At 58.7% G+C, this 9,792-nt stretch overlaps 1 protein-coding gene across 1 annotated transcript; it reads left to right on the top strand.

The window, feature by feature from the left end:
• Window positions 1-539: 539 nt before the first annotated feature.
• On the top strand, window positions 540-4,674 carry RAX (retina and anterior neural fold homeobox). Its single transcript, XM_070421531.1, has 3 exons — window positions 540-828; window positions 1,140-1,390; window positions 4,174-4,674. Exons 1-3 carry the CDS (start codon window positions 540-542, stop codon window positions 4,672-4,674), a joined length of 1,041 nt encoding a protein of 346 aa, XP_070277632.1.
• Window positions 4,675-9,792: the final 5,118 nt, after the last annotated feature.

The raw sequence follows: 9,792 nt of genomic DNA, 5'->3' as shown, positions 1-9,792 counted from the left end.
GGGGAGGTGAAGGGGGAGGTGAGTCCCAGGAGGAGGGAAGTCCCAGACGAAGAGGTGAGACCCAGGGCGTCGGGCTCACTGAGGCAAGGCGGGGGGCGCCGCCCCCAGACCCGGGTCCCCAGGCCTGTCAATCCCCGCCGCTGGCCCCGGGGTGTGCTTGAGAGAATAGGAAGATGAGAGGTGCTGCCCCCGCCCGGGGGATCCGCCCGCTGCGGGGCGGGGGTGCGGGGGACTGGGTCGGGAGCCAGAGGGGAGGAGCCAGGGTGAGTGGGTCCCCAGCCTTTAGCCCCCGGAGCCCCAACTCCCGGGAGTCGCCCCTTCGACTCCTGGGGGGACCCAGGCGGCCGCGGGCCGAGCGCTCGCCCTCCTCCAGCGAGCGCGGCTCTGTCGGCGGGGCCCGCCGAGCTTGACCTTGGGTTGGTAGCCATCGGGTTGGACGCCGCGCACGGGAAGCACTGTCTTCGAGCCTCTTCTCTGTCTCCGAAGCGGACGGCGCTGCCGAGAGCGCGGGCCGCGCCCTCCTGCCCCCCGCTCTCCCCATGCACCTGCCCGGCTGCGCCCCAGCCATGGCCGACGGCAGCTTCTCGCTCGCTGGCCACCTGCTCCGCAGCCCGGGCGGCAGCACCTCGCGGCTGCACAGCATCGAAGCCATCCTGGGATTTACCAAGGACCACGGGATCCTCGGCTCCTTCGCAGCGGAGCCGGGCGCCGGGGGCACCAAGGAGCGAGACCGGAGGCCGGGCGCCAGGGCTGCCTGCCCTAAGGCGCCCGCGGGAGGCGCCCAGCCCTGCCCGCCGCCAGCCCCGCCGCCCGCTCCGGAGTACGAAGGTGAGTGCGCACCCGGGCTGCTGCGAGCCCCCGGGTAGCCCAGACTTAGACACGCCGCAGGACAGAGCGCCCTGCCTTAATGTTTATCAAGGCGCCTGGGTGCGGGTTTGATAGCAGGAGCTTCCAATGTGAGCTCAGAGAAAGCTTAGGGGCGCCTCGCAGCCCTCACCCGGACCGCCCCCCTCCTCCCCCCACCTCCCGCCGGGTCATCCCGGAGCCCGCAACGGGCTGCCAGTGCCCTAGGGTAGGCGGGGTGGGTCCAGGGAGACTCCCGGGAGTGTCTCTGACCTTCCGGGGTCCCGCGGTCCCAGGCCCCCGCCCCTACTGCCCCAAGGAGTCCGGGGAGGCGCGGCCGAGCCCGGGGCTGCCCGTCGGACCCGCGGGCGACGCGAAGTTGTCGGAGGAGGAGCCGCCCAAGAAGAAGCACCGGAGGAACCGCACCACCTTCACCACCTACCAGCTGCACGAGCTGGAGCGAGCGTTCGAGAAGTCCCACTACCCCGACGTGTACAGCCGCGAGGAGCTGGCGGGCAAGGTCAACCTCCCCGAGGTCCGGGTCCAGGTAAAGCGCCCAGGTCGTCCCTGTGTGTATGTGTGTGTTGGGGGGGGGGGGGGGGAGTAGTCCGAGTTGCAGCCAATGCTCCCTTGAATCCCCGGCATTTATGATGCCACTTTCCCCATTGGCCTTCCTCGGCTTGGCTGGCCAGAGCCCCAAACGAGCGTCACAGCTCTTCTTCCACGTGCCTCTCGCTGTCCTTGGGGCGCTCAGTGCCAGTTAGCAGCTCCACATCCCCTCTGGGGTCTCCGTCTTCGGAGCTAAAGAGAGGAATCGGGACCGCGGGCGGGCAAGGACCGCTCATTAGTCGCAGCCAGGATGGGGTGTGTGTAGAGGGGTGAGTACTGAGCAGAGAGGGAATGTAGGCAGCAGCTGGGGGTCACCAGGTTGGGACCCCAATGCCACCCTAGTCGCCAGCTGTGAGCACTCTGTTTAAAACCCCAAACCCTGTGTTCCTGCGAGGGGCCTGGCGCCTCGCCGTTGAAACTTCCCGGGGATTTATTTAAGGGCCTGACTTTTGCTTCTCTGGTGCACATCCAACCAAGCTTCCTGCTGCAGCGGCCCTTTCTTTTTGTCGTAAAGGGGTTTTCGCTTTAATTAAAGCTGAATTATCTTTAATCCCTGATCATTAAAATATTTGAAAGCCTTAAATATTTGCTAGTCATCTGTGAAAAATCTGGGAGGATTTCCAAATTGGGAGAGTTTACAGAGGCCTGAAAGGAGTCACTGGGAACAAGTTTCACTGCATCTGAAAGGCAGGGGAGCTAAATGGTGTGTGTGTGTGTGTGTGTGTGTGTGTGTGTGTGTGTGTGTTTCCAGGAAGTGAGATTCTCAGATGGTTGGGGGCTTTCAGCCTTGTCTTAAAAGTAAAAGGGGACAAGCTCTTGTCTTTGTCTCTTCTGCTCAATTTGAGGGTTTAAAGTAACGAGTAGATGTTATTGTTTTAAAACATAGTTCCCTAAGGTGCTCAGGATTAACTAGCAAGGACAGTTCCATTTCTCCTAAAGTGGGGCAGTGATGCTGCAATGGTGTCATGGGAGGGGTGGACATATTAGCACCTGCTGTCCAGGGAGGGCGGCTGGCCCCAGCCATAGGAAGAGGAAAAGCATCAAGTGAAAGGTGAGAAAGAGTTGCGCCAAGCCTCCCAGTGCCCTTCAGAATAGAGGCCCGGCCCATCAGGGGCTGCCTTCACACCTGCTGCCGCCTCTGTCCCACTTTCCTTCCTCCCTCTTCACTTGTCCTCTGGCTTGTCCTCTTGAGAACAGTGTCCGTGACTTCTCTGTGACCACAGGGCCAGCCGTGTCCAGAGTATGGTGGGTGCTTAATGCAGGGCTACAATGTAATCAGATGGGGGTGGGTTGCTAAGCAGGGTCTCAGCTGTGTTGAGGCAGCAGTATAAGAGCTGACTTTCCAGGTCTTTAGCCCTCCAACTGGGGATACAGGATCCATCTGAAGACCTTGGCTGATATTCTGGGGGATGGAGTGGGACATCCTGAGAAGCAGGGGACGCGGGATGGGAACCCTCACCCAAGCCAGTGTTTCTCTTTTCTCGGGTTATCTGCAAACATCTCCTGTTTCTGGGGAAATCGAAGCCTCAGATATGTAGGTGAATACGTTGTGGGAAGGGGGCGGGGCACGTATTTTTTGTTCTTCCTCTCCCTTTCCCCCAAATCCCAGCCTTACGCACACTTGCCCTGCTTGGCTCATATACTGGTGACTCTTTTCTCAGCTCCCCTGGAGATGCTCCTCCCCACCCTTTCTCCCTATAAAGTCTCTAAAGTCATATCTACCCTCCATTTCCCTTCATAAAATAACACTGAAGCCACCAGTTTGTCCAAAGTTCTTTCTAGATACTCCTCTAAGCTAGACCAATCCTCTCCAAGAATTGTTTGTTTCTGAGGATGCTAACTGTAGTGAAACCCTAACTGCACCCTTTCTTGTGATTTTGTCAAATCAAGAATGGATGTTTCATTGTTAAGAGACCAGACTTCACTCTGGCATGCACTTTCCATATGTAAAGGGAAAAAAAGACTTGAACTCATTGAACCCATCTTAGGGTAATGTCAGAACCAGCTCCATAAAGTAAAAGTAGATATAATGAACTAGTATAATCATCAAAAGCCATTTGTAAGTAATATCAAAAATTCTAAATGAGTATCAATTAAATAAAAATAAAAATCTTATCAAGGCAGCAACTCAAATATACTTAGGATAAAACTAACTCACACTTTTCTAATAGTTATCGTCACCAGTTGTTCGTGGAAATGGCTGTGCCTTAGCATGCAGTGGTGCCAGTTACAGTGCTTAGCCTTAGCGTATTTGGTTTATATACATGTTTATAACAACGACAAAAGGTAGGTAAAGCACAGAAAGCCGGGGTGGGGGTGGGGGGGGGTGGCTACTGAGAGCTGAACCACACAGGGAGGAAGCAGAGTCAAAACGCAGTGTCAGGAGCGGCTGCCAACCAGCAGGTCACAGAAATGGGTGAGATCTGGGTTCTAAAGCCCCACGGTCTGATTCCAGGGTTAACTTCACTTTTTTGGAAACAGATACAACCACAGCCATAGGTGAGATACACAGGGACAAGTGTGGGACAAGGAGACCCAGAGGAAAGAGAGGAGGAAGAAAGAGACGAAAGGAGAAGGAAGAGGACGGATAATGCGAGTGGGGGTGACGGGTGGGGGTGAAAGAAGTAGGTGCGAGATGGCCGCGCCCCAGTTTTACTTGGGTGGGGGGGGGGGGGTAGCTGGCTGGGCTACAGCTCCACGCCGCTGTGCCGCCTTCCGCAGGTGTGGTTCCAGAACCGACGGGCCAAGTGGCGACGGCAGGAGAAGCTGGAGGTGTCGTCCATGAAGCTGCAGGACTCGCCCCTCCTCTCCTTCAGCCGCTCCCCGCCCTCGGCGGCTCTGGCGCCCCTCGGGGCGGGCCCGGGCGGCGGCGGCGGCGGGCCGGCGGGGGGCGCCCTGCAGCTGGAGTCGTGGCTCGGGCCGCCGTTGCCGGGCGGGGGCGCCACGGCGCTGCAGAGCCTGCCGGGCTTCGGGCTGCCGGCGCAGAGCCTGCCCGCCAGCTACACGCCGCCGCCGCCGCCGCCGCCCTTCCTGAACTCGCCGCCGCTGGGCCCCGGCCCGCAGCCCCTCGCGCCGCCGCCGCCCGCCTACCCCTGCGCGCCCGGCTTCGGGGACAAGTTCCCGCTGGACGAGGCGGACCCGCGCAACAGCAGCATCGCGGCGCTGCGCCTGAAGGCCAAGGAGCACATCCAGGCCATCGGGAAGCCGTGGCCGGCCCTCTAGGGGCGCGGGGACCAAACCGGGCGCCTGACCACCCTCCGGGAGCCGACCACGCACCGCAGGCGGGCGCCCCTTCCCCCTGGGACCCCGACTCGGCCACGCCTTCCCGTGCAGCCCGAAGCTGCAGCCGGGGTCTCGGGTGCGCGTCGGTTCCGGACTCACCGGAGGACTGACCCTCAGCCCGGCCGAGGCCCCTTAGCCACCCCAAACCCCCGGAGACCCCCAACCTCGCTGCTCGAGGGGGAGAAGCGAGCGGCCCGGCCCTGTCCGAGGCACCCAAAGCGCCTGACCTCCGCGGTTCCGGGCGGCGTGGCAACCCCAGAAAACGACAACGGGCAGGAAGGAGGGGGGCGGGACGGGGAAATAGAGTTTGAAGAATTGTTTGTATACATAGTTTCAAAGTATTTGAGAGAAAAATTAAAGATTTACTTGTTTTGGGTGGACTCTAGTTAAACGCCCTCGGGACTGCGGTGGTGGGAGGAGGGTGTGGGTGTGAATGGCGTGGGAGAGAGACTGTGCTGTGGGCCGGGGGTGGGTCACGGAAAGTAGGAGGGTGCGCGGAATCCGGGCCCCTGTGCTACCCTCCGGGTGCAGTGTGCTTCCGCGGACGCTGTGTCCCCGCCCTGGACAGTGTCCCCATTCCCAGCGCCTCGGCGTCGGGCCCAAAGGTGCTCCTTCCGGCGCTGAAGGGCGCGTGCGAATGCGTGGCGTTCGGGGTGTTGGGAGCCTAAGGCTCCGCTGCCTATGGCTACCCCGACAGCCCGGTTGAGACTGCTACTTGGAAGGAAGGACCCCTCAATAGGAAGCGTCTGCACCACCTTCCCAGGGTGAGAACTGAGCCCCTCCAAGCCCCTCGCGCCGCCGCCGCCCGCCTCCCTCTTTCCAGCGCGCCGCGGCCAAGGCCCCCTCAGATCATGGTCCAGGTCACCGGCCGGTGCCAGCCCTGGTACCCAGGGTCCATGACATGAATCCTCCGAATTCCGGGAGCGACTTTCCCTTCCCTGAGCCCTGCGCCCCTCCCCCAACTTGCCCCACCCCTCCCCCGCACCCCCTGCAGCGGTTCCGGTGAATCCCTGCGGGGAATTTGTCCCGGAGCGCTCTGTGCCCGACGGGAAGGCACGTCCTTGCGGGGCACTGCGGGCAGCATCTGCAGTTCTCTGGCACCCGCTCTGGGGTGGAGAAGGAATCCGGAGGTCCCCGGGGCTTCAGAAGCCCCCCCCCCCCCCCCCGGGTTCTCGAGGTAAAGGAGGGCCCGGGGGTCCCAGGCTGAGCGGCTGTGGTATCCGAAATTGACCCTGGAAGCTGGGCGGCCGGTCCTCTAGCTACGCTTACACCCCGAAAGGTGCTGCCAGAGCCTGAGCATCAACCGCCTACTGTCTGTCGGGGTTCGTTAGCACGTTAGTAAGCCATCCAGTCCCCCCGCCCCTTCCTAGTCAAAATGCAGCCCACCTCTCTGGGGAGGAGGGAACGATGGAATGAGATCACCTGAGTCTTTTATATAAATTGTCAATGACCCAGCGTGAAGCCCTACGCATCGTGGGCGGTTTCTCTGATCCCGCAGCATCCCTGCGCTGCGCTTGGCTTCCTAAAACCTCCTTGGAAGGATGACTGCTCCAGGCTTGGGATAGAGGGTGTCATTGCAGAATTCAGGCCTTGCCACGCCCGGTTCGAGAGGCTGTGGCATACACAGGGCTGTGTATCCTTGCCCTTCCTCTGGTGTCTTGCACATAGTAGGTTGGTCGGTAAGCATTTATTTAATCGGTTATTCCCCCCAAGATATAAGAAGGAATACCTGCGCTCTCGCTCAAAAGATGTTCCTTGGGGAAGTGGATGAAGTGGCCCAAGGGATATCAGCTCTTAGCAAGAAACAACAGGTAAACGCGATGAATGCATAGGTAAATTTCTTTCAGGTCGGCCTGTCCCCTTTCATTCTTTAACACCTAGGAATAATTTATTCAGAGAACCCTCATTATTCCTATCATAGTCCTGGGCCCACCCCCACATCAGCATCTTCTTCACTTTTCTTAGATTATTTCCACAATTGTTCATTGTGTTTCCTCTCTGCCATTTTTCTTTCTATTCTTTTTTAAAATATATTTTTTCTCGATTTCAGAGAGTAAAGGAGAGGGAGAGAGAGATGGAAACATCAGTGATGAGAGAGAATCATTGATTGGCTGCTTCCTGCACACCCCCTATGGGGGATCCAGCCCGCAACTTGGGCATGTGTCCGACCTGAAATGAAGCCATGACCTCCTGGTTCATAGGTGTGGCTCAACCACTGAGCAACACTGGCTGGGCTCTATTTTTTTTTCACCCACATTTCCCCACTATCTCGTTCTCTTCCTTTACTATTTAGTTCAGTTTGAGAGTGGATATTCTGCTAAACCATCTCTTTAGGTATCAACAATTTAAGCCATTTCAACTGGATTTCAGGGACAAGTCCTTAGGAAATGATAATAAAATTGCTAAAGGTTAATGATCACTGAAAACTGTGCCAACAGGCTTCTAAGCGGTTTACATCTATCTGTTGACTCATCGAAGATACAATTAGCCCTGTTGTATAAAGGAGGAAACTGAGGCCCAGAGAGGTTGCCCCAGTTAACAGCCTTGTAATCTTTGGAGCTGTAATAACCACAAGCTGGGGCCGCTCACCATCATAGCGCCCGCCCAGGAAACATTTGCTGAATAAATGCTCCTTATTTCAGTTCCCAAGAACAGCTCGTTAGGCCACCTGGAAACTGAGGTCCTGAGAGGTGGGAGCGAGCTGTGAGTGCTTTCCTGGGCCTCCTGGGGAGGGCTGGACCACACCCCTGCCTCAGCACCCCACCCGCAACCCCAGGGGCTGCGTGGCAGGGCAATCTAAAGTCGGAGGTTCTTGCTGCCGGCTGCAGCCGAACTGGTGCAGGTGAGCCTGGAAGCCAGTACTTAACTCAGACTGGAGGTGAGAATGGCTCGGGACAAGGAGCTTCAGAGCCCCAGACAACCCTGAAACGCGTGGGGCCGATACTCAAGCTCAGGGCGACAGAAATCACTCTGCAGAGGCGCTGGCTTCCAAAACTAGTCTGTGCTGGCTCTGATTTGGGGCGGGCACTCGGGACTCCGGGGAAAGGCCTCCCCAGCAAGCCCGCACCACTTGGGAAATGGTTGTTGAGTCTTCGTAATGAGCCTGAGGGTCCCCGGAAGGGGAACGAGAACCAGTAGCGAGTGGCCTTACGGGGTTCCGAGAGGAAAGACACTGCTGCTCCGCGCGCAGCGACCCAGATGGAGGCGGGCCTTGATCCAGGCCGACCCGGGGTCCCGTCCATCTTAGAGGGAGGCTTGGTGACCCTTTCCCAGAAGATGACGTCTGCTCTGGCCGCGGGAGGCCAGCAGGTGAGTCGGAAGAGCAGCTATTTTGGGCTCCTGGGAATCCTGTTGGGCGGGCCCAGGGAGGGGCTAGGAACGAGGGGACGCGCGGGGAAGGACGCCTGGAATTGGACCGCTGGCGAGAGACAGGCGGAGTCAGGCGCAGCCCTGGTCCCGCACCCCGACAGTCCGCCGCGCTCGCCCGGGACCCTCCGCTGACCCTGTGGTCCCCTGCTTGCGCGGAGCCGGCCACCCGGCTCCCGGCCTCCATCAGTGGAGCTTCAGGTTCGCGATTTCCCCCAGGAGGAGTCTCTTCCTGGACACCAGGTGTCTTGTCCGTAGTGCGCACCTCTCTCCCGCTCGCTGGTCTCCAGAGCCGCGGGGTCCAGGGCGGCCCAGCCCTCGGAGCTCTCTTCACCGGGGTCCCGGGGCCCCGCGCTGGGCTCCAGGCCCGTCCAAGCTGTTTATCCATCAGGGGTTTCCCGCTCTCGGAATCCCGTCTGCCCCCTGCGGGTCCGCGCTCCCACCTCTGCCGCCCTGAGGATGATCAGAGCTATTGTGGGTGACGGGAGGACTCGGGGAGTCTTTGGGAGAGACAGGCTTCCCCAGAGGTCAGCAAGTGGACTGGGCAGCCCCGCTGGGTGCAAGTGGAAGAGTTATCAAACCGGGGAAGACAGCCCCTGCCCGCCCCACCCCGCCCTAGTGAACCTAGAATCCCGCGAGTGGAGGGGGGGAACCCCGATCCTGACCTCTCACCGCCAGATTCATCGGTTAATTGAAAGTCTTTGCGAAGACCTCGGAGAACCCGCGTGAGGGAAGCGGGGACAGTAGGACTCCGCTTCTGGGGAGCCGGGTCCCTCCTGCGGGCATGTACGGTAGGGATGTCAGGGTGTGGTCCCAGCTGCCCCCAGGACTTTAGCATTTGAGGTGCTGTCTATGCCGCCCCCCTACACACACACACACACACACACACGCACACGCACACCTCCAACACACACACACACACACACACAAACACACACACACACACACATACACACGCACACACACACCTCCAGCCCCAGCCCCCAGTCCCAGGGCCAGGAAGCTGGCAGGAAAAGACTTTTGGGGAAGATAATAAGAATGAGAATTTGGCATTTCCTCTGCTCCGGAAGCCAGAGTCCGCCCCGCCCCGCCCGGGAGCTCGGCCTGCGTCCTAAACTGCCTGGGAAAGGGGCGCAGGTCCCTTCAAGAGCCCCAGGGCGCACTTAGTGCCAATGTCGTCTCCTTAATTGGGAGCTGGCTCTAATAATCTGACCTCGGTTTGTTAACTGCACAATAGAGGGCAGAGTTAATGACTCATTAGTGATTAATTTCTTAACTGCCTTAACTGCTCACTGCAAAAGCCCTTTCGTAAAACTGGATTAAATCATCTAGATCCTTGGCCACGTCTCACAGCCTATATAATTTTATTAACCAATGTAACCCCAATACATTCAATTAAAAAATTCCTTTAGAATCCCATAAACCTCGTGACATGAAACTACTGGGCAGGACAATATCATGACAGGCAGCTACGCTACCTGACTGGGTTATGTTGCCAGGGGCAGCTGCTACAGGACAAGCGGCTACTATTGCCAGAACCTTCCATACAAAGCTTTATCAGGACAGGCATCCACTGTTTCCAGAGGTACCACTATCGTGACAGGCACCTGCTATCACAAGTTGAATACATTATGGCGAGAGACAGCCAGCATCTCCAGGGGCAGATACAGAGGCCAGACTTTGTCAGGACGG

The sequence above is a fragment of the Myotis yumanensis genome, unplaced genomic scaffold, assembly GCF_028538775.1.
Source record: "Myotis yumanensis isolate MYYU_CA2020_CCGP unplaced genomic scaffold, mMyoYum1.0.hap1 SCAF_7, whole genome shotgun sequence".
Lineage (NCBI taxonomy): Eukaryota > Metazoa > Chordata > Mammalia > Chiroptera > Vespertilionidae > Myotis > Myotis yumanensis.
Note: the sequence above shows the minus strand (reverse complement) of the source record. Positions and strands in the feature narration are given on the sequence as shown.

Bases quoted from the DNA above. Each gene is read 5' to 3' on its own strand.
- RAX (XM_070421531.1), top strand. From the start codon at position 540: ATGCACCTGCCCGGCTGCGCCCCAGCCATGGCCGACGGCAGCTTCTCG. The intron at 829-1,139 runs GTGAGTGCGCAC...CCGCGGTCCCAG, and splicing joins GCCCGCTCCGGAGTACGAAG to GCCCCCGCCCCTACTGCCCC. The intron at 1,391-4,173 runs GTAAAGCGCCCA...CGCCTTCCGCAG, and splicing joins TCCCCGAGGTCCGGGTCCAG to GTGTGGTTCCAGAACCGACG.